The sequence below is a fragment of the Marmota marmota genome, unplaced genomic scaffold (genome assembly GCF_001458135.2).
Source record: "Marmota marmota marmota unplaced genomic scaffold, marMar, whole genome shotgun sequence".
NCBI lineage: Eukaryota > Metazoa > Chordata > Mammalia > Rodentia > Sciuridae > Marmota > Marmota marmota.
In genome coordinates, this window is record NW_025999913.1 from 10,132,928 (window position 1) to 10,156,562 (window position 23,635).

General features: G+C 47.1%; 1 protein-coding gene across 2 annotated transcripts; it reads left to right on the plus strand.

Moving 5' to 3' along the window:
* The first annotated feature begins 6,721 nt into the window (after nucleotides 1-6,721).
* On the plus strand, nucleotides 6,722-23,434 carry Cd83 (CD83 molecule). 2 transcript variants are annotated; one of them, XM_048799821.1, is made up of 5 exons: nucleotides 6,722-7,168; nucleotides 7,269-7,384; nucleotides 18,332-18,548; nucleotides 20,192-20,298; nucleotides 21,901-23,434. In XM_048799821.1, exons 1-5 carry the CDS (start codon nucleotides 7,132-7,134, stop codon nucleotides 22,024-22,026), a joined length of 603 nt encoding a protein of 200 aa, XP_048655778.1. In that variant the 5' UTR covers nucleotides 6,722-7,131; the 3' UTR covers nucleotides 22,027-23,434. The 2 variants fall into 2 exon arrangements, with proteins under 2 accessions (XP_048655778.1, XP_015349529.1); XM_015494043.2 differs by having other exon boundaries at nucleotides 6,729-7,168; nucleotides 21,898-23,434.
* The last annotated feature ends 201 nt before the right edge of the window (nucleotides 23,435-23,635 follow it).

Below are 23,635 nucleotides of genomic sequence, written 5' to 3' on the forward strand. Positions count from 1 at the left end.
TGGGTGCCCACCCTCCTCAGGCCATGCCTTGGGAGGGGCAGGTGGGGAGCTCTCAGAACCTTCTGGAACTTTCTTCTCTGGTCTCCAAACTCTGACCAGGTTCTCAAATGTCTGCATTCAAAATGTGATGACATGCTCGGTTGGCACGGTCACCGAGAGACACAAAGCCACAAGGCCCCGGTCCTAACACAAGAAACAGCCAGATGGGAGGGGCCGAGGGTGAGCCCAGGCGGCCCAGGGCTGGCTTTGCTTTCTGCCCAAGGTGAATGGACGTTTGCTCCTGGCAGGGGGAATGGGTGACGGCCACATTTCCTGGTGACTTGGGGCTTCTGTTCTGTTCTGTTCTAATGACAGACAGAGCAGGAAGAAGTGAAGGTGACAACTGGTGGTTTCAGACAGGCAGGAAGTCCCTCCTTTGCACCCACTCTCTCCTTTTCAGTGAAAGTGAAAACACACCCATCTCTGAGCGGCTCCCTTTCCTGTGTTCAAGGAGGACCCTGGTGAGGGCAGTGGCCCGTGGCTTTCCCGGGACGCTGCTCAGACACCTCTCTAGTTGGTCGTTGAGATGAGCCTGGAGTTAACCTGGAATGTGACCTCAGGGACGGCTTTCCCAGAAGCGCCTCATGTTCAGGAAGAATTCAAGAAGCACCAAGTCACACTTTCAGGTTATTGAGCAGTGGGTGAGAGTCTTCTGTTTTCACCAATATGGGTTTCTCTGTATTATGAAAAATGTGTTTTGGAAATTCCTAGAAGGGCTGGGTGAAGTCTCACACACGTTCAGCTGCATTTGCAACAAATAAATAAATAAAAAACAAAAGTAGGGGCATCAGAAGGGTCAGAAATTAAGAGAACACTGTGGACCAGCCTAAGTTGGCTCTGGGGCTGCTGTGAGTCGGGGAGGGAGCAGCTGGCCAGCTTGGGCAGTCAGGAGGCTTCGGCTTTGGTGAGGCCCAGATGAGGCCCAGATGAGGAGGCTTAGAGACAGAAACCTGAGGATGATCAAAAACAATGACCTGTGCACATGTGTGACACCGAGGAAGCTTCCTTGAAAAAGAAAATGCTCCCTTAGAATTCTTAGTCATAGGGCTGGCTGTAGTGGCACATGCCTGCAATCCCAGTGGCTCGGGAGGCTGAGGCAGGAGGATCACAGGTTCAAAGCCAGCCTCAGCAACTTAGTGAGGCCCCAAGCATCTTAGTGAAACCCTGTCACTAAATAAAATATAAAAAGGGCTGGGGATGTGGCTCAGGGGTTAAGTGCCTTGGGTTCAATCTCTGATACAAAAAAGAAAAAGAATTCATAATCGTACCTGTGTCTTCACACATACTTGACGACACTTAAATTTATATTACTAGTGTGGTCCAGGACACACTCCAGCGAGAAATCCACACAGAATACTGCTATAGGCTGGTAATACCTTTGGGGCACCCGGTCGAAATAAAGACAATCTCTCTAGGGGGACCCCAGCTTCATCCCAGGCCCTCTAGCATCCACACAGGAAGTGCCAACTGGAGATTAATTTGTAATCACAAACTGCCAAACACATGAAGAAACCAACCACTCCCTCCCAAGAGTTAGCAGGCAGAACAAAAAAGCCATATTAAAACCCCAATAACTTCAGATCAAATGTAATTGTTAAATATTTTATTTATGAAATAAGCATGACTATAAGATTAGCATATTTAAAAGAATAAGTAGTAGACACGATAAAATACAAAGTCCAGATGGAGTTAAATAAGAAGTGAAGTATAACTCAGACATCAAATAATTCCAGTTCAAAATGTAATATGATAACCCAAAGATGACGTTTCACTTAATGAAATGACCAGTAGATGGAAAGCCGGACCCGAGGGCTCTTCAGAAGCCTGTGAGCGGAGAGGGAGACACAAACCTCGTGGCAGGAGGACTCGACTTGTCAACTAAGAGCTGGGCAAGGCCCAGCACAAGTCCCCAGGGTGTTCCAGGGGGCGGAAATGAAGAGACTGAGGTAAGACAGAGCTTCAAAGTGGGAAAAAAAGAACTAGAAATGCTATTAACTGCAGCAGGTTAAAGAATACAGAATCCTCTCCTCCACCCAGCATGGGAACATCACCAGGTTCAAGGTCAAGGTCTTAGGAAACTTACAGATGAAAGTCGGGGTTGCCTAAGCAGGAATGTGCATCAGGTTGTCGGAGCTCTGCAGGGGCAGCAGACACAGCCAGAAGGTCATGGAATAGTACAAAATGCCGGGACAAAATGACCATCTTCTGCATTCCCACTGGACGGCCACTCACGAATAGGGGTGAAATTTTCAGAGAAAACTTGAAAGGCATTCAACACTAAAAGTTCTGTGCTAAAGGGCTTATTGAAGAATATACTGTAGTGGCACCCCCTTTCTCCACAGAAAATCTTAACTGGCTTCTCCAGAAACCCTCACCATGGCTGATTTTAGGACTATCGGCAAAAGAGTCTCTACAAAAGAGTTCAATGTAGATAAACTCCCTGTTTTCCTGTTGCCCTGTTTTACTTGGCCAAAGAAATCAGCACTCCAGGTGCTGGACACCCCCTTACTAGTTTCTCACAAACATGTATCCAGTATAGAAGTTTGTAGAAATGTGCAAACAAGGCCTCTGGCCTTGAGCTGGGCTTCACAGAGATGTCTACATTTCTAAGATAAGAGAAGTGACCAACTGGGCTCCATGGTCACAGCTGGCAGGGGGAGGAAAGAAAGGGGAGAAGAAGCTCTCCCCTTCTCAGGTTTTATCCTTGAAGAGTTAACTTGCCCAGAACAGTGAAAGAAAAGGTGCTTTTACGTGAACTTCTGCAGACTGTGAACTTCTGAGCCCCTCCCCTTCCATGCTGGGTATAAAACTCTGAAACTCCCTGAACTCAGGGTTTAGGGGATTAATTGATTACAGCAAAAGCTGTGCCCTCTGAGCCTGGCTGCAGCCAAATAAATGTTTCCCACTATCTTTGGCGCCCTACCTTGTCTGTCCCTACAACAATACTTCAAAAGAAAGCATCCCCCCGCCCGCAAAAATAAGCAGTGAGTTAAATTTGAATAGATTTTTTGAATACAAAACAAAGACTAATTGGAGAAAATAAAGAGGAGTGCAGGAAGGTTCTGATGAGCCGTGTGTAAGGTGGGAAGGGATGGGCAGAATTCAGATGGGCGGGCATTTTGTTATGAGAAGGCGGTACTGATTGATTTTGGAATTTATGAAAGCAAGTTTGCATATTAGAATACTTAAAGGTCCACCTACAAAAAAAAAATACTTAAAGGTAATCGCTTAAGAAGAGAAATGGCTTCCAAATCAGTAGAGAAAGCATCAGTGAAGTGAATCGGTCAGTAAAAATGGATGCAAGGAAGAAAAAAAGGACCAGGAGAAAATCAGGTTACGTGTAAAGTATTTCATAAGATGCCTGAAATAAATCTAAATATAGTTGAATTCTGAGAATAAGCAAAATTAAACTCTCAATTAGCAAGACAGAATGTTAGTCGTATTGGATTGGAAAAAACCTAACTATATGTGTTTTAATAAAAAGAGACACGTTTAGAATATAAGGATGAATAAATATTAAATGTTAAAAGTATGGAAAATTCCAGCAAAATATTAGCCCAAAGAAAGTGTCCTGGTTACATTGAGAAGAGACAGGATTGTTTTTGGAGCAAAAAGGAATATTGAGGGAAAATAAGTCACTAAATGAAGATAAAACGAAACAAGGCTCTGGAATGATACAATTTATAGGCTCCTAAAGAGCATTAAATTATATGAAGTCAAAAATTGACAGAATTTCAAAATAAATAGACAATTACATAGTCACAGAGAGAGAACTGAACACGTCCCTTTTAGTAAATGACACCCACATTGGAGAAAGGAAAGGACACGGAGAATCTCATGACACAGGAGCAACCTGGTCAACTAGACCTGGGTAGAGAAGACACCTGTTTTCCAAGAGCACATGACACACCAAAGATCACACAGAGACACGACACAACTCCTGATACGTAACAGAGGATCGAACAGACGAGGTCCCCAGGGTTCCCAGCTGTTAGACACCAGCAGCCACAATTGAAACCAAACCATAAACTTGGAAAAAAACTTCTGTATTTTCTTTGTGGTACTGAGATTGAACCCAGGGGTGCTTAACCCCCGAGTCACATCCCCAGTTCTTTTTTTTTTTATATTTTATTTAGAGACAGGGGCCTCCCTAAGTTGCTGAGGTTGGCTTTGAATTTGTGATCCTCCTGCCTCAGCCTCCTGAGCCCCTGGGGTTACAGGTGTGCACCACCATGCCTGGCCTTTTGTAACTTAAAGAAATATGTAACACTGAGTTTGAGAACACAATAGAAAAGAACATTAATAAACATCACTAAAATGAATAGTAATAAAAAGTAAATATCTATTCACTGGAAACCTAGAAAGACAGAGTTTAGAAATTCTAGATGTGTAAATAGCAGCCAAAGATGTAAAAGAACCTCAGAGTAACTCTATGGCAAGATGTGCAAAACCCCTCTGTACAAAGTTTTAAAAATTCTCAAAGACTTGAATGAATGGAAAGATACACAATATCGACAGACTTGTGAAACTGATTGCTAAATATGTTAATTTTATGCAATTTATAACTTGAATGTTTCCAATTAAAATTCAAACTAGATTTTTCTAGATTCTCGGGTTGATTCTAATTTATATAAGGTGAAGTGAAGAATCAAGAACACCAGGAAAAATTTGAAAAGGAAATTAAACATAAGAGGATTCCCCCCACATCACCATAGCAAGAACTTCATCAAACCAAGAGAGAGTGTTAGTACCAGAGAGACGAATGGAGTCTCAGAAGGGGCCCACGTGTGCATGGAAAGCTGTGTGTGGCAGAGATGTTATTTCAAATCAGTGAAGAAAGAAGGACTTTTAGAAGCCGCATTGGAACAACAGGATATCCATATGGAAAAAAATAAATTAGATGTCTACATAAAATCATATTTAAATGGATTAGAAGCCTCCATATGAAAAAGCATGACTTTAAAGGTTTTGGAAGAAAATAAATGAAAATGTTCTTATGATTTCAGGCTAGGAAAAGATTTGTTAAACACAACACCAGAAGCACAAACCATAAATAAAAAGACTGGTACCTTTGATTGCATTAAAATATATTTAAAAACCTTTGTACATGAAAGATTTCATAAACAAAGTGGAAAATACAAATCTTAAAATGAGAGAAGGAATTTGGCGTGCACATAACCAAGAAAGGATTTGGCCCAGAATTGATAAACAGCTCTAATGGAGAAGATCAAAGGATATGAAATGGGTAACCCTCCAAAAAGGACATCAGTGACCTCAGGACATATGTCACAAATATGGTATAAATTACACAAAAAGGATCCACTAGTTCACATTCAGTAGATGGGCAAAAATGAAATAAAAGCCACTAGGCTAAGCTCTACTGAGGAGAGCATAAATGGGTGCGTGCACTTGGGGGGCCAGATGGCGGCATCTAGCAAGGCAGTGCTGAGCCAGGGAGCTTGCTCACCCCCAGCCTGTCTGCACCATGGCTTACGCACAGAAAGGCGGGAAGGAAGCACAAATGCAGACAGGAGTTCTGGCTGGTGGAAGACCGCCCAACATCAGTAATGTTACTTTCTCAGAGATAAACTGTACACTGATGTGTTCAAGCCCATCATCTTCTGTACTTATTTTTGTATACCTAAAAATATCCTGATCAAAATTTAGGAAAAGTGGGTGAGGGTTCTGGGGAAAAGGCCCGGACACACGACTGGTGACTGTCAATCAGCACGGACATTTCCAAGGGCATGGAAAAGCCTCGCAAAGCGCCATTCTTTTTAACTTCCTGGATGAACAAAGATGACAAAGGTTTGGGAGTAAGGGAGACAGGCACCCTCAAACAGTGCAGGTGGGAACAGAGGTCTAGGACACCTCTTGGAGGTAATTTTGTTACCTCCAAGTTAACAAGATTGGAAAGCACCCCTTATTGCTTCCAGGGATATATTCTAAGAAATCAACTGAACCCAGGCGCTTAATCACTGAGCTCCATTCACAGCCCTTTTCCTTTTATGTTTTGACACAGGATCTTGTTAAGTCACTTAGAGCTTGGTTTGATTGATGAGGCTGGCCTTGAGTTTGGGATCCTTCTGCCTCAGCTTCCCAAGTTGTTTAAAACAAAAGTTTATTTATTTACAGTGAAGTACATCACAATAATAGCAGCTTTGTTTGCAATATTAGTAATTAAAAAAGAACCTAACTAACACTAATTGGTTCTAATGGGTGGTACAACTGCACAATAAAATATTAGACAGCCACCTATAAGATGATGCTGAAATTTTTAAAATGTGGAACTGCTTGCAAAATGTAAACTAACATAAAGTAGGGTGTCAAACAGCATGAAGAGTAAATAATTAAAAATACGTATCTGTGCATGGAAGTCGATACAGTAAAACGCTAATGGAAGTGACTTCTGGATGGATTAATAGGTGACTTCACCATCTTCTACAGTTGTCTTTCCTGAAAGTGTTGGATGTGTGCTGTGTGTATAATTATTATTGCAGTGGAAGAGGTTGTCCCTTGCTGAAGTAATTTAAAGAGGCCGGATGATAAACTTCTAGGATAGCCAGGGAGACAAGCTCTGCAGAATTATGCCATTCCTATGAAATCTAACCAGTCTCATGATCCCAGCATCTGGCCCAGAGTGAGCGCTGGACTTCGTCGGTGACGTCATCACCGACAGGCTGGGCCTGGCGGGCAGCTGCCGACCCTCTCTGAATCTGGTCTCGCCTCCGTAAAATGGGCATAACCAGCTTCAAGGCCTGAAGCCGGCTTCGTTTTGAGGGTCAACGCCTGTCACGCGTGTAGCGCGGTTTGCAAAGCCGCAAGCGCGGGGCGTTCCGCGGGGATTGTTGTCGCCGCAGCCCAGCCGCATCGGCGACGCTAGCTCTGGGCGCTGGGGGGCGGGGACTGGGGCTCGGACGGGGGCGCCCCGGCCACCGGGGGCCAGGCAGGGCGCGCCGCCCGCTTCCGCCGCCCGCGGGGGATTCCCCGGGGCCAGCGCGCAGGGAAGTCCCCGGGCGCGGGGTACAAGAGGCGGCGCGGCGCGAGCGCGCCACTGGCCGGCACCCGAGGCGGCGGCGCAGCGCTCCAGCCATGTCGCGCGGCCTCCAGCTCCTGCTTCTGAGCTGCGGTAGGGCCCGAGCGCCGGTCGCCCCCTGCCTCCTCGCGACACCCGCTCTCGTCGCTGGCTCACGGCTCTCTCTCTCTCTCTCTCTCTCTTTCTCTTGCAGCCTGCAGCCTGGCGCCCGCGACGCGGGAGGTGAAGGTGGCGTGTTCCGAGACTGTGGACCTGCCCTGCACCGCCCCCTGGGACCCGCAGGTCTCCTACGCGGTCTCCTGGGCCAAGGTAAGCGCCCGTGCCGCAGCCCGGGGTGCAGGCGGGTGGGCTGGCTACCCCCTGGGGGGGAGTCGGGGCGTCTCCGGAGGCTGCACCTGGAGGACCCCGTCCTTCTGACACGCCCTCCCGTCCTCCTCCAGCCTCAGCCGCATCCGGCTCCAAGGCAGACTTGGGTTTGGTTCCCCCAAGACCTCAACCCTCTGTCTGCCCCTAAACGTGGCCCAGGTGGCACATCCCAGTGAGATATTTTGGAAGGACAGGGAACCTCTCATTGGGCCTCGATTCTGGGGCCACCTGTGGTTGTGGCCGGTACACGAAGGAAGCAACAAGGGCCTGGGTTTGGGCATTGGACAGGAGCAATGTCCCCAGAGTCCTGATTTCGTGTGTCTTGTGACTGTGATGACCACAGACACCGGGAGGAGGAGGGACGGTTTGACAAGAAGGACTCAGACAGTCAGAAGTGACTTAGCTGTTTCATGGGCTGTGTGTGGCATTGGTGGTCACCCCCTTTCTGGGATATCCTGAGCCTCCTTCCCCAGCCTTTCTGCAGCTGGGAGACGGCCAAGCCAGGAGGGCATGCCAGGGTGCGGCAGCCAGCGCCCTCATGGTAACAACGTGTGGCTGCCCACTGTGAGAGAATTGAGTTGTGGGAGGCTTTTAAAAGGTTTTCTTTCAACTAGAACAGTCTCAGATTCTAAGACGCCATTCCCGTGGCTTTTGAAAGCCCAGCAGATGCCGTTTCATCATGCTGGTCCTTTGCTCCCCTTCCTGAAGTGGGGTGCCTGCCACCATAGTGCCTCCATTTTAAGCCAAATGAATGTGATATCCCAGCAAGCTCTCTGGCTCTCTCTGATTTGCTGTCCTACCTTGGGAGGAAATCTCTGTGTGTTTGTTGTTTTCCACAAAATGCAGGGCCTTCCTTGGCCCACCGTAAAAGGTACTATGAGAACCTACACATGAGACTGGCCATTAAATGATGCAAGGCAGCACAGGAATTGTGTGTTTGTGCATGTGTGTGTGTGTGTGTGTATACACGCCATGTTCTCTCCTATCTAGATTGTCAGTTCCCTGGGGACAACACTACACCATAGCTTTCGTGCATTCTGTGCCGTACCCAGCATTTGCCCTGTTAAGTGCAAAGGTGCTCAGTGAACTAGCAGAGATGGTGCTGCCGTCTGGGGCACTGTACTGTGCACTGTGAGATCAGAGAACACAATTCCAAAATTGTCTGTATAGTCAAAAAAATGGCAATGAAAAAAAATACTATAGAAACTATTATTTGAGTGCTGGCCATATGCCAGGCTCTGAGGTAAATAGTAACATGTTGTCCATTCCTATCCTTCCAATACAGACTTAGGAGGTCAGTACTATTACTGCTCCTACAGGTGCACAGTACAGGTGAGGCAACTGAGCCCAGGGGACAGAAATGACTTGCTCACGATCACACTGTCACACTGCTTGCTCAGTGGTGGAGTTGATTTGAACAAAGCATTCTGAGTCCAAATCCTGGGCTGTCAGAAGTCGGCCCTGATATCTCTGTCTTCTACCTTAATTACTTAAGGTAAAGAAAATAAAAATGCCCCGGGGCTAACCAGGCATGGACTTAGTCATCTCAAAGAAGGAGGAAAACATGAAACCACTATCCCTTCCAGAGAGTAATTAAAAAAAGAAAACATTATTAATATCCCCAGGGGAGTAATTAAAAAGTACTCGTGAGCCGAGTAGATGAAATTTCAGACTGTGGAGTTCAAACAGTTGTCAAGTTAAATCTTCTTGCTCAGGGTCGTTTGGAATGGTTCAGTAAACCATAGCAATTAACCTTTGACTTCTTGGATGTCAGCTGATGATGTAACTCTATATGTATTGGACACACAGTTCTTGCAAGATTTAGCCTGAAGGTCTCTCAAAACTCTGTCCAAAAAAAAAAAAAAGCAGCAGTCTCTAGGCATTCTGGGTTTTCCCTCCCCTTGGCCCATGGAATAGGTTCACTGAAGAAGCACATCATGGTTATTTTTGAGCCCTAAACTGTGGCTGGAAGAGCCGTGTTGTGCCAGTGAACTAATCAGGAGCCTTGGAAGTGATGTGTTATTCCTCAAGTGCTTTTTCTGCAGGCCTGAGCATATTGTGTGGCTATTTGTTATTTTTCAACCCTTTTGCATTGATTGCACTTGTACAATAGAAATGGATAGAGCATTCTGGAAACCAGGCTGATGGTGAAATACTGAAAGACTTCATTTTACACAAGATTAGGCATCTTGTTGCTTTTCTACAGCTTTCTGGTAAAGTGTTTCAGTGAAGGGGAGGGGTACCTGTAAAGTGGGGAGGGTAGCCCTGGAGCCAGGCCCAGCTAAGCTCCTGTGGCTTCCTTCCACCTCGCTGTCCTGGCTTCTGACCTGGGAGTGGGCTGTGGGTGGGGCAGGTGCAGCAGCCTCCCCCCACCCCCACTGTCTGCCAGATTCCGTCACATTCTTGCAGGCCTTCTGCAGATCACAGTGATGGCTGTAGTGACTCATAATTTAAAATTCCATTCACTCCTCTGTCCTCAGGCACCAGAGAGCATCCTGTCACTGTCCAGTTGGCACTGATGACTTGTGGTTAACAAAGGACCCATGTAAACCATCTGCTTTTTGTTTTTTGGGTTTTTTTTTTTAATCATTTGCCTTTTACCCAAAACTCCAAGCAGACGGTATCCAATTAGTGTTTGTAACATTAGGATGAGTTGGGAAAGAACAGCGCCTGTTTTATTCTTTTATTCTCTGTTTCCGAGATGCAATGAGAGAGGTCAGAGGGCATCAGTACAGACACACACAGGAGGTCAGAGGCAAAGCCCAAGGTGGACAATGTTAGTCCAGCTCCCATTAGCTCGGTTTTCCTTCCTATGGGCTGCAGGCCTCCTCTCTGAGATCCCCAAAGGGGATCATCCCTTCCTTTCATGTATCTTAGAAAGCAGTATGGGTGATTGAGAAGAATTAGAAAAATTAATAAATTATATCCACAGGGATCGTAGTTCAATTTAGCCTTTAAAGTTCTACTAGATTATGGTTCTATGGGGAGGTATTTTGAGAACATATGCAAATAGACTTTGATCCATCGCTCTTTGTTTGAATTCTGGAATAAGAGGGCATAGCACAGCACCGTGTCTGCGGGAGGAAGACCCTGCATGGGAAGGTTGCGCCCATGCTCCATGCTGGGGGGCACGGCCCTGGCTTCGCTAACGAAGCTGTACTCCTTGGAGAGAGAGAACGGTGCTGGACGGAGGCTTTGGGCACGGTCGAAGTCCTCTGCTAATAATAATGAACGTGCACTTAGGGGGAGGTGCAGTGCCATCTCGTGTCATGCGGAGGAGCCCTGAGGACCTGTAATGATACAAAGCGAAAGAGGATATCCAGTGTCGTCTCTGGGAGATGCTGTGGGGGTGAGGACAGTCATGTGTCACAAGACGAGTGTCTTATTTAGATGATTTCCAAAGGAAGGGGGAAAGAGGAAGCAAGATTGTGATTTCAGAGAATAGGTCAGGCTCGAACTTCAGCAGATCTGGAAGAATCCCGCTGCGGAAGACCATGCACCCACCCGGGGAGTGTTCTATTTCTGACATTCATGTTAAGGGAACTGTTGGGCAGCAGGTTAATGGCTTGCGCGATGCTACTTCAGGGACAGTCACCATGCAGATCTCTCTTGTCCTTGACTCGTTAGGAAGCTATCTTCCCTGTATGTCGATGAACTCCTGTTGAGTGGACTTAGATTTTCTGTCTCGACCATCTGGTGTGATAATGACCTAAAGGGCGCGGGCGCTGAGGACAGGGATTGCTGTAGGAGGGGCTGGAGTTGAGGAACGGTTGGGGCCGATGTCATCAGCCACTGACTCTGATGGACCCGCAGAGGAGCCAACACATGCCACTCAGTGCACTTCTTCATTTTAGAATGCCATCTGTCAAAACTGGACTTAAGACTATGTTTCGACATCAAATAGAGGTCGAAACTGAAGGAAAACTGAAGTGTGTAAACAATGTATGCACTAGAATCACAGAAAATCAGGCCATCCCCATGGGTGCCTGGGCTCTCGGCCTGATGGAATCACTCGAAAGGGTTCTGTCTTAGGTCAGACCATGAAAGACATAAATTTGTTTCTCTTATATGTATACTTTTATTATTTAGCAAATCTTTGTAGGTCCCCCATGTGTGCCAAGTCCTGGGGCTGGCATTGGCCACCCCAAGACTGGCAGAATTGTGCCAGAGGAGCATCTTGAACAAAGGCATGGACATGGGAATGCATGCGGTCTTTTGGAGCCCAGTGGGGTCCCTGGTGATCTAGAAGGGAGAATGACACAGCTGATGGCTGAGAGATCAGGTTAGAAAGTAGGCTGGGGACAGATTGTGAGGGACCTTGAATGACCAACTATATAGTGCCTTGAACTTTCTCCTCTCAGCAGTAAGAAGCCATTGAAGGATTTTAAGTGAAGAGAATGATACGAGGCAAACTCTATTTGGAGAAACGCGTATTTCTCAGGGCAGTGGGCAGGAGTTCACCCAGAGGAGTCTCAGGGGCAGTTCTGTTCGGTCAATGCCGTGATGTTCCCTTTAGGTTAATTCAAATTCAGACTCAGATACACCTTGGAACGTCCTTCTGTCTTGGGGCTTTTCTTTGTCACTGGTCCTATCTGTGCGGATCTACAGAGGCTGCCTCAAAGCCGGTGGAGGGAGTCTCACCAGGTCCTTTGAGAATGGTGGCCCTTTGGGTGGTGGTAGATCTGAGTCAAATAGCTAAAATCTTTCCGCTTAAAAGAGGGTAGGAAAGAAGCCGGGGAGCCAAGTGTGAAATAGGAAAACCAAACCCCGCTTGTTTTCCGTGAATATAAGGAGGAACCTAAATCACATGAGGACTGGACTGTCCCAGTTTCGTTCTTGGTTCTGTCACCACACAAAAAGGGGGAAGTTTGCAGGAGGTGACAGTGACGTAGGGGAAGGTTTTATGTAGGGCAGGAGTAAAAACAGATCCATTACCTCAAAGATGGGTTCCTCCACCTGAAACCGTTCCATGGCCCCTTCCTGGACACTTCTGCAATAATCCTGTATTTTCTATAAACAGCTCTGAGCTCAGTCCAGAGCTAAATCAAGACACTTCCCTAAGTTTCCTTGACGCTGTTGGGTTTGCCCCTGGGTAAAGGTCCCGTGTGTGCCTTGTGGAACCAGCACACGCCTGGGACCCCCAGGCTTGTTACTGTCACTTAACTTTTTCTTGGAGCACCAACTACTTTGCTGTCCCAGGTCTCCTAAGAGGGGCTCCATTTTAAGAGCTGGTGGCTGTCTAGGACCATGGGTCCTGATGGGGAAAACCATTTGTGGCAAGAAGGATGTTAGTTGCAATAAACAGTTCAAAATCACCCAGGGCCAGCCCTTCTGGGTCAGTTCTGGAGAACAAAAGTTCTGAGTCCAACCGGGGCCTGAGGTCTCATTCCTTAAGGAGCAGGTGGCCCAAGGGACAAAGCAGGATTGGCTTTGTAACCTTTTCTGGAAGCTGGAGCCACAAGGAGACAGCTTCCTGTGTGTCACACTCATGTGGTGACACAGGGTACCCCCATCAATGAGGACTCTTTCAGTCACGAGATACCACCTGGGTACTTGTAATTGTGACTTTATTTGGAAATAAATTTGACACCTTGGGTTTGGACTTCTGCCTTCCTGACCTGTGAGAGAAGACCTTTCTGTTATTTTAAGCCACCTGGTTTTGTGCTGCTTTGTTACAGAAGCCCCAGCAAATAAACCTCCCAAGAGCTTGGTGGCTTCCCATCTCTCAACCCTTCTCCCTCCCCATTGGTTTCCCTGCCAACCTCCACGTGGCTATGCAACAGTAGCTGGTAACTGCAGACTTGGGTCAAGGCAAGGACCGTGCCTCTGTTCTGCCGTGTCAACAAATGTCTGATTATTCTCCGGTGGCTTTGATTGGGGCGTGTGCCCATCAGAACCAGTATCTGTGATGTCAGACCCGAGTTAAGTTTGTCTCCTCTAAAACCATGTGTGGAGCTCTGTACAGGACATGGACCGGAGCTGGTCGTGATGCCTCTGACCCATAGGGTGCTGAGGGAAGGAGGATGATTGTCCTGAACAATGCGTGGTGCAGGGTCGCCTTCAAGTCCCACTTCAAAGGTTTCTGCTGCATTTTTAGGATGGTGTATTAGAAAATTCAGAATGTGTTGAGTATTTTGGAAAGACGTGATGAGTGGACAAAAAATTTCCCCTTAGACAAAGATTGGGACTTCTAGGACAGCCAAGAGGAGACAGGAAATGTCTGTAAGGAATGACAGCTGTGTGGGTGGCATAGGGAACTCAGTGATGACACGTCTCTTACCGATGCTACCAGCTAAGTAGTGCTTTTGCGTGTTTTCTCCTGTGATTCTTCTAATGACGCCCGTTCAGATAAGGAAATGAAACTCAGAGGTGAAGGGATTTACTGAGCATGATCCTGCTCACCGGTGGGGAAGCTGGGACTTGACTTCAGGCCTTTGGATTCCAAAGCCAGCGCTCTTGTAACTGTCTCATGATTTCTGAAATTCGCTCATTTATGCAGAAACTACTTTTTGAATCCATCCTGTGTGCAAGGACCTATTGAGTCTTCTGAATGACACCTTGGCTAAGAGAGCAGTAGCATTTTTAGGGCTTGCCGTGTGATTGGTACCATTCTTAGGGTTGGATGCATCCTCATCAATATGTTCATCCCTGCTGTGAGCTGCAGTCTCCCCTGGTCCCAGCGGAGCAAACCAGCCTGGGAGTTGTGTGGACCCTTGGCCCAGAGCAGAAGGAGCTGTGGCAGGCGTGGGGTTTGCTTCCAGTTCTGTCCCAACTCCAAGGACTGTGCTTTTAATTATGCCGTCTCTGCTGTGCTCGTAACTCTCGTTAACAGCCATAAATCCAGCTCTTGTCTGTTAGACCCAGTAAATTTCAAAGTGGAAAATCATTTTTCTAATAAAACTACACTTAGAAGAAAACGATGTTAATGCTCATACATTCTCCCCTCATTATGACATCAACCTCCGAGCCAAACTCTTTTGCACGTTATAAAAAGCTGTTTCTGTGATGAATGGGGATTATATTGGCACTTTAATTGAGTTAGAAACCAAGGTACATGAATGTTAGTGCACACAAAATGCAATTAAAAAAAAGCTGCTCCAATGTGGTTGGAATACAGCAGATTAATTTAATGTCACCTTTAAATGCTTAGTCTCTACGTTTAAATATGTTTGATCAAGTAGATGAAATATTTATTTGTGTGTACGTATGTACACACATATTTTCCCCCTCAAAAAAAGATTTCTTCCTTTTCTCTTAGGCTTCTATCACATTTTAATTTTTTTTAATAGATGGACACAATACCTTTATTTTATTTATCTTTGTAATGTGGTGCTGAAGATCGAACCTAGTGCCTCCCACGTGCTAGGCAAGGTGTTCCACCACTGAGCCACAATTGCAGCCCCTCTATCACATTGTTAAGAGCTAATGAATGATAAAGTTGGATTTTGGTTTAGGATCAAACCCTTTCATTGCTATTGGAATGGAACTCTTGCCCTCTTGTCCATTGAAATATGGTAATCTCTAGGACGTGAGCATGTATTTGGATAAAATTATGTAAACTTTTGTAACAGGGCATTTGTTACAATAGTTTTTGGCTGAAATGCTGGTTCAAGTTCAGCCATATGCATGTATTTTAGTTTTTGTTCCAATTCAAATTTATCCATCCACACACACAAAAGACTTAATTCACATGCCCTTAAAATCAGTATGTGTATTTGCTTGACATAGTATTCAACAAATTAAAGAGAGTTTATTTTAATTTAGGGCTTGTGGTTTCCTTAAGTTCAAATCTCTCTTGCATAAAAAGATATGGTATTTAGGTTATTCAGTCAAAGTGGGGACCTTGAGACAAATCAAAGTCCTGAGGCTTTCTGTAAAAGAGATAGCCCATATTTTGCTCTTATTTAATTCAGTACAAAAACATTGTCAGCATAAAAATTAATGCACAGAGTGTGGATTTCTTAAAACATCGTTGGAATGAATGTTTTGAGGAATTAATTTGTCCAAATTGTGTTGTGCTTGAGCACGCTTGCTACAATATTAGCATTGTGAAATGTGCATTAAATAGTTGCCATCAATTATGCTTGGCTGTGAATGAATCTGAGGGTTCCTTTTGTTATGAATTACTATTTCCTAAATGCTTTAGCAGAGAAGCAATGAAACACTTTGAGATTTGGAATGTTTAAAGAGTGTTTCTTGCCAGTGGCTGCTTTGGAGCCAGCTCCAGTGTTTATAAGAACTCATAAAACAAAGCAAAGTTGAGGATCCATGTGCTGTTCCTCTGCTCTCCTCCCACTGGAATTTCTCCTTCAGTCCTCAGTCTGCTTCTGCCCCAGCTAACTCTTCAGACAAGGAAGAGCCACGTGTGCTTGGACACATGTCTGTAGAGAATCATTTCAACTTTTGTGTAAGAACTTCCACGATAACCCTGCTGCCCTGTTTGCTTTGAGCGTGGAACAATAACATAAAAGCTACATCTCACACTTTTGTACTTTGTCCCATCCAGGACATGAATCATCCCTTTGTTCAGCGTATCCATGCTATATACACTACCTGCCTGTTAGTCACATAGTAGCCATCTCAGTTATCAGACCAACTTTCAGCCTCTCATGGTGCTTGGGTTCAGGTAACCCTTATTTTAATTATGGCTCCAAAGAGCAAGAGTGCTGGCTATGGACATGCCGAGGAGTGTTCTTTTTGTCCTCCTGTGGTCTCACCCTGCCTTTGTGTTGCGGTTTGAACATAACTATAGGCTTTGCCAGAGGCATCTGGAAATCTTACCATCAAATCTTACTATCGACAACATTTTGTTGTTGCTGCTGCCCATTTTTAGAGTGAATTCTCCTCTGCAATTGGTAGGAGGCTACTGCAGGGGGTTCCCACACCTGGCTCAATTGTGGGGCCTCTTTATGTAAATAGGGACCACTGTTCATGCTTCCACCAGCTGCAGGGAGCTTTGTGGGTTTTGATCTTGACTTGGGGGCTGGGGGAGGGGGTGCTTTCTGAGTTGAGGGAGGGGTCCCTGGATGGAAGAGGAAGTCCCCAGGAGAAGACCAGAGGTAGTTCATCTCCAAATGGTCATTGCAGCCACATTTGTGTTTGGAGGTTGATTCAGCAAAGAGAAGCAGGATGCTGTGTCCCTGAGAGGGTGCAGTCTGGGGTGGCTTAATGAGTTCAGATTGGCCTTGAGGGCAGCTGGGCACAGATGGTTTTTCATGGCCACCCTGATAGGAGGAAGCGGCTTTGCTGGGCAGCAGAGGGGAGAGGAGGGTTGTTGACTAGCCAGGCCCCTGACTCTGTGGTTCAGTTGGACTTGGAAACCTTTTGCTAATTCCACCATGTTCTAGAATCATCTGGATCATTCCCTTCCAGCTTCCCTGGCCACCTTTCCTTTTACGGCCTTATTTTTGAACGTCCAAAGGCCTGAGTCTTTTTCTTGATTATTTAGGAAGGAGCCTTTAAGCACAAGAAAGACCATCAAGAAATGGGATTTATGTCCACAGACTCACCCTGGGCAGGGCCATTTGTCTCAGCCTGGTGCGGGGAGTGAGTGATAAATCTGCCACCAGATGTCTCTGTAGTCCACTCTACCCAATGGCAGCCTGCACCAAAGGTTGGTACCTGAGCCGTGGGTGGCCTGCCGTGCAGTCCCTAACTTAATAAGCCAAGCAGGAACAGGGTGTGCGTATGTATGTGCGCACGCAGGCGCGGGTATCAAGTTTCCTTCACAGGCTGCTCCCCTAACACCTTGGTCATCTGTTTCCCTGCCCTGAGTCCCTTCTAGAACAGCAGCACTGCAGAAAGAATGCTCCCGAAACAGGAGGTTGACCGCCCCCAGGTGCTGGCCAGGACAGTGGTAGTGAGGCCTGCTCATTTGTCTCTTTCCCTAAGGCAGCTCCTGGGTGCTGTTGCAATGCTAGGGACAGGTAAGGGACGCCATTTAATCCAGGGCCCCCGCAGGTCCCCAGCCAAGCAGCGAAGGGCACGCGGGGGCTGCTCGGGGATGCTCCCCTGGAAGCATGTCCCCGAGACTCAAAACAACGATTTGCCTCACTGTTGGTGCAAATCCATCCTAGAAGCGTTAAAATTTCAGGGATGTAGCAACTGGCAAATGAAATGATGTCTGGGTAGGACGGCGAATGGGCCGTGTGTCACATCTTTGAAGTAGGACATGCTGGCAACACCGACCAGTCGAGTCACAAGGATAATTTAGGAAGAGAAAAAACAGCCAGATTCCTTTTCTGGTCTGTGGTGCTGTGACGGCCCTTCCACACGTGGCTTACGGTGACCACCTGAGGAACTGACCGTGCCATCCCTGTGGCCCTCTGTCCACCTGTCGTCCTCTCCCCCTGGGTGGAGAAGAACGGCCCCGGGAGGCGGCTGGTGACCGGTGGCCTTGTTTCCCTGCACCCTGTTTGCAGTTGTCTGATTTTGCTCTTAAGAGACTTGGGGACTTTTCCAAATAAAAGGCTGGGATCCAAAACCAAGAACCCATCTGGGGGCGAGTTGGTTTCTGCAGAAAACGAGAGAACATTTCTTGTAGAACCAACAGCAGCAAAATTGAATCCAAAGTGAGTCATGTCCGACCTGTCACCACCATCCTCAGTGACACTCTCCCTTCCATAGGGTGGAAGTTGGGATCTGGTGCTGAAATCATAAAATGCAGAGCTGATCTTATTCCAAGGAAAATAGAGCCCTCGCAAGTTTTTATCAGCTCTTTCCTCCTCCCCCAGAATTCACACGTACGAAAAAAGCAACAGATCTTTCTTGCTTTAGAAACATGAGTTTTGGATGAGTTTTATGAAAACAAGATGGAAAACCTCAATGCGGGCTCCAGCGCTCGCAGGTTTGGATGACAGAGTGTGATGAGCTGTCGTGGTTTCTCCACAGCTCCCTCAGGGCAGTGAGGAGACACCAGACACGCTCCAGGAGGACCCGCACCATGGTCAGAGGGGACAGAACGACTCTTCCGAGGCTCCCGTGGACAGTCCCTATTCCCTGAAGATCAAAAACACTGCCACATGCAACTCGGGGACATACAGGTGCACTCTGCAGGAGCTGGGAGGGCAGAGAAACGTCAGCGCCACCGTGATTTTGAAAGTGACAGGTGAGGTGACCTGTTGGACTTGTTTGCCTCTTGCAAAACACATGCATGCCCTTTCTGTGGGTCCGGAAGTCGATCCTCTCTTTCAGAGTCTAGCTCTGCGGCTCTGATCCCATCTGGGGCTGGCGGCTGAATTCTACGCAGGAATGTGCCTTAATCGACACAGTGACTTCTGCCCAGCACTTGTTAGGGGGTTAAGGCCGGAAATGATAAATGTGTCCTAGAGTCCCTGATTGTGTTCAGTATCTTATGTCAGTTATCTGAAAGCCATCAGAGTCCAGACGGTACTCCTACGCTCGCAAGAACACAGTGCTGTCTAAAGGGGCAGTGGTTGCACTTTCTTGCTGTCATACCCACGTGCACGCACACACGCACATCTCTTACACACTTCTCCGTCTCCAGCCTGTATTCTGGTTGGTTTTTACACCCTACATGCTGTGTATGGTTTGGTTTACTGCCTGTCTCCCCTAAGAGAGCTTGCTTTGGCCCGCATACAGTAGGATCTCAATTAATATTATTCACAGGGAAAGCAATCTTGCAGGGGAGAGCAGAGACGGGTAGGAGTGGAGAGGGGCTGAACAGAGCGCAGCACATTTCCTCCACTGCTCCTTCCCGAGGATGTGCTGCCTAGGAGTTAAGGGGTCAGACTGGAATCATTTAGATCTGGTTCAGCTGTTACCTCTGAAGCTCATTAGCCTATGGCCTTAGGCACTCCATTGCTCTACACGAAGCCTTAGTTCTCTCATCTCTAAAATGGGGGCAGTGATGTCTAGGACATAGGCTTGTTGCTAAGGTTAAATGAGACATCGCTTTAAAATGCTTATGGCACTGCCTGGGGTAGCCTGATCTGTGTTGGGCACCACAAAGTGCCCGCTCCTGCTCGGGTTCTAAGTAGCTTGTCTCAGCAGCCACCCCGCAGCCTGTGCCAGACTTGTTTTCCTGCTTGGCACATTGGCTATTGTGCCTGGGGGGAGGAGCCTGCACCTGGGGGGAGGAGCCTGCGCCTCCTGGCTGCTCTAGGGCAGGGGCCTGCAGCCTCTGTCCTTGGCCTCCTTCAAGCTGCAGCCTTGGCCTTACCATCTCGAGGGAGCCCTTCTCTCCACCTTTTCTGCCCGGCTTGGTGGGAGAGCTCAGTTCTACCAAAATGTGTTCACCTGGGTAATAGCAGGGCAGCTCGCCCACCTCATTGCAGAGTTCCCAGTCCCCCTGCGGTGGGGACGCTTAGCAATCTACCTGACCTGAAGCAGCTAAGGTTGCTGATGGAGTCACACACTTAGGGTGGTTTCTCTGATGTGAAGACAAGAGCCAGGCCTGGCCCCACCTCTGAATTGCAGGCAGGATAAACCCGGAGTGGACTTGCTTCAGTCCTGAGTCCCGGCTGCTTTATCTGTAGTACCGGCATACTCAGATGGGCCCTGAAGACGGGAGACCCTGTCTGCACAGCCTGTCACCCGCAGGTGGCTCAGGGTGGCTGTGAGCGCCGCATTGCCACAACCATCACTATGGTTTTTCCTGACAGCAAGGGTAGGACTGGGAGAGTTGGGCGAGGAAGGGAGAAGGAAGCATCCTCAGCTTTTTATCGTGGTAGAAAAGCCCTGTTGGAAAGGCTCCACTTACCCCTTCTTATTTTCTGATTTATTTTTAAGGATGCCCTAAGGAGCCTAAGGAAGCAACCTTTCATAAATACAGAGCTGAGATCGTCCTCCTCCTCTCTCTGGTCATTTTCTATTTGACACTCATCATCTTCACTTGCGTGAGTATCTGTGTCATCATCGCTGACCATGAAGACATTCCCCGGGGCCACCAACCCCGGGATGTTTTGTAGATAGTGTGACTCACTCCATAATGGGGAGCCAGATCCTTCTCTGAACCCCGGACTTCAGAGGCCCCTGGTCGTCCACCTTGTTTGGGTCATGTGGCCACACCCAGGGAACTCTGGAAAGCACGTGGAGGAAGTTTGAGAAACACCAGCAGAACCTGCTGACCCCCTGGCGCCTCCTAGTCAGGGTGGTGAAATTGCCTTGCGACCACATCCCTCGCTGGCCCTGGTTGGTTTTCTCTTGGGGACTCTTCCTCTATATATTTGGTATTTTCACTCCCTCCTGGAGAATTAACCTGAGAACATGGGGGCACACAGGAAGTCCCCTGGTGTGGCAGTGCTTGGGCATCCTGGCCGTGACCTTGAGCTGCTGGTCACAGACTCCAGCTTACCCCACCCCCAGCCTCTTTCTGCACGGCTACTCACCTGGGCTGACCATGGTTGTCGGGGAGCAGGGCCAGCTGTGGCCCTGACCCACTGGAAAGTGATCCATCCCACCAGGAAGGGCAGTCTAGCTAGGGGCAGGACAGAATTACGCAGGAGCTACCCCAGAGCTGGTTCTTGTCACCCACTGTACCTTGTATGCACTCTCTGGCTCTGCACTCATCTCTGATTTCTATTTTTAGATATTAGTCAATCAACAAATACCCCATTGCACCCCACAGATAGATACAATTATTGTATGGGAATCAAAAACTTAAAAATAACAAAAAAAATATCTTACAACAAGATGAAATACTCGTCTTTCATAATCACAGCAAAACATGAGGGACTATACTTTCATGATACTCATGATTTGGTACTGAGTCATTACATAATGGACCAGGATTTTTCTGGATGCATCAGTTTCTCAGTGATTTCTATTGATGAATATAAACAAAAATTCTTAAAGTGAAAAGGGTTTTTGTTTTGTTTTGTTTTTGTGCTTTACAGTGTCAGGAATCAAACCCAGGGCCTTGTGCATGCTGGGCAAGCCCTGAACCACTGAGTTCACCCTCAGCCCCCAACATTTTTAAATAGGAAGAATATGTTTGCAAAACAACAACAACTACTACAACAACAAAAGACTCTCATGAGAACCTAGTGTCCTCAAGGTTCTATGCCAGGAACTCTTTGGGGTTTACAAAGGTGTCAAACATTGTTCCTGCCCCCAAGGAGCTTCCATTTTGGTTGTCAGGGTTATTTGCATATAAGAAGATAATTAGAATTACCAATGGGTCCATTTGTAAAATGAGCGACTTTGGTTCTTGTTGGCCCCTTCCCTCCACACCAACTCTCCATACAGATCTCTCACATTAGAGGCTTGAAAGGGCTGCCATCCCTAGTCAGCCAATCTCTGGCTGGCGTTTGGAAGCAGCAGAGAAATTGCGCAAGTGCCTTGTGCAGGGAGTGAGGTGAGCAGCATGAAGAGGGCTTCCTGCGTGGGTTGTCCAGCCAGTGCTGAGGGAATGGCATTTAAATAGAGTTGACAACGGCAGCATCTCCCCAGCTGTTCGCTTCTTGACTTGTTTCTTTTGTTTCACTCTTTTTCAGAAGTTTGCACGACTACAGAGTATTTTTCCAGATTTTTCTAAACCTGGCATGGAACGAGCATTTCTCCCAGTCACCTCCCCAAATAAGCACGTGGGACCAGTGATTCTTCACAAGACGGAAGTGGTGTGAGCAGGATCTCTACTGTCTTTGCTCATGTTGAGGACTCAGTGGCATGCCAGATGCCAGACTGGAGCAGAGCAGAATGAGCCCCACGCTGGAGATGGCATCCTTGCTGTGAAGTCCTTCACCTGCCTGAAGACATCTGAGAGTGGATCCCACCCCACTTTCTGCTGGCAAAGTCTCGAAAACCATTCCATGATCATGTAGCATGGGGCCATCTCTACTTTTCCATGGCTACCATCTTGGTGTTTTATGCAGCTATCTGGTCAACCTCCTGGATATTTTTTCAGTCATATAAAAGCTATGGTGAGATGCAGTGGAAAAGGGTCTCGGGAAAATTGAGTGCCCAAAGCTGGCCCTGTGACAGACTGCTGAGGACAGCTGTCCTCTTCCACATCTGGGAAACATCTCTTTGAATTCGCTGTGTTCTGTTACAGCAGCCCACATGTCTTACATCTGGGAGAAATCCACAGGCCAAGCTACGAAGCAGTGAGAAATATCTAGCAAATAATTTCCCAGTGTGAAGGCTCTGCTATTACTAAGGAGGATTATGTGCACATAGAAATAAAGGTGGAGGAATTGTTCCCCAGCAGGGTCTTTTCATCTTGGAAAGACATCCATAAAGAAGCAATAAAGAGTGCCACATTTATTTTTATATCTATATATAGTTGTCAAAGAAGAATTTGTGTTTTTCTTCTTTTGAAATCAATATCTTGTTAACTGAATTGCTAACTGACCAGTAACCTGAATGTGGAGAGAGAGAAGTCAGAGTAGGTGACCTTGGGACAGATGTTCAGTGACCTGCTGGAGATGCTGGACCAACCTGCCATCTGCTTTCCAGCCTCTGTGATCCCAGTACCCAGCCATGTGGTCCTGGGCAAGTTCCTGATGGATTCTTCTTCCTCAGGCTGCTGCATGGACTGACTAGAACAATGTGTGCAAAATGCTTCAAAAAAGCATGAAGCTCTGCATAGATTCCACCCTCCACTGGGTCATTGTCCTTGCTCTGTCTGTGGGGTTCTGAGGGCGAGAGGAAGCCTTTAAGTTCTCACGTTTTCCATCATCCCAAACAGAAAAGGCTACAGAGAGGACATTCCCAAATCCTTCTGTATGGATTCCTCCTCTTGGGGAAGTAAGGAGACCAGTTCAGCGTCCTGTTTGTGCACCACCAGTCAAGGTGTGGATGTTGGGAGTTGCTGGCCCTGGCCAGAAGAAGTTCACAGAATGTCCCAACAGTGTTTGGGCAGCTGTTGACTTTCTCTGAACAAACTCGGCCCCATCCCTGCTTGCTTTCCAAAGACACATTGTTCCTTTAGTAATGTGTATGTCACTCACACTAATATGGAAAGTGCCAAGGTGATTTAGTGTTTGAACCTCTGTGTCGTCTCTTTCGTGTTATTAAAGGTCTGCATGTGAATAGGGAGTGCTTTTCTTTTTTTTAAAATTTAAAACTACCCAGAAGCCTGGGAATGGGTGCTAGGATGTCCATGAACTAGGTGGAGAACCAGAATCCAAGATGAAGTTATGGAGGTGAAAGATTGACAGGTGCATTCTTCCCCAGGAGGGAGGGCCCACCTGGCAGGTGGGCAAAGAGTCTCCAGACCCATCCTGAGCTGCA

What these genes read in the sequence shown, in the direction of transcription:
- Cd83 (XM_015494043.2), top strand. Translation starts at nt 7,132, where the DNA reads ATGTCGCGCGGCCTCCAGCTCCTGCTTCTGAGCTGCG. An exon ending in ACGCGGTCTCCTGGGCCAAG is followed by an intron (nt 7,385 to 18,331) that starts GTAAGCGCCCGT and finishes GTTTCTCCACAG; the next exon opens with CTCCCTCAGGGCAGTGAGGA. An exon ending in CGTGATTTTGAAAGTGACAG is followed by an intron (nt 18,549 to 20,191) that starts GTGAGGTGACCT and finishes TTTATTTTTAAG; the next exon opens with GATGCCCTAAGGAGCCTAAG.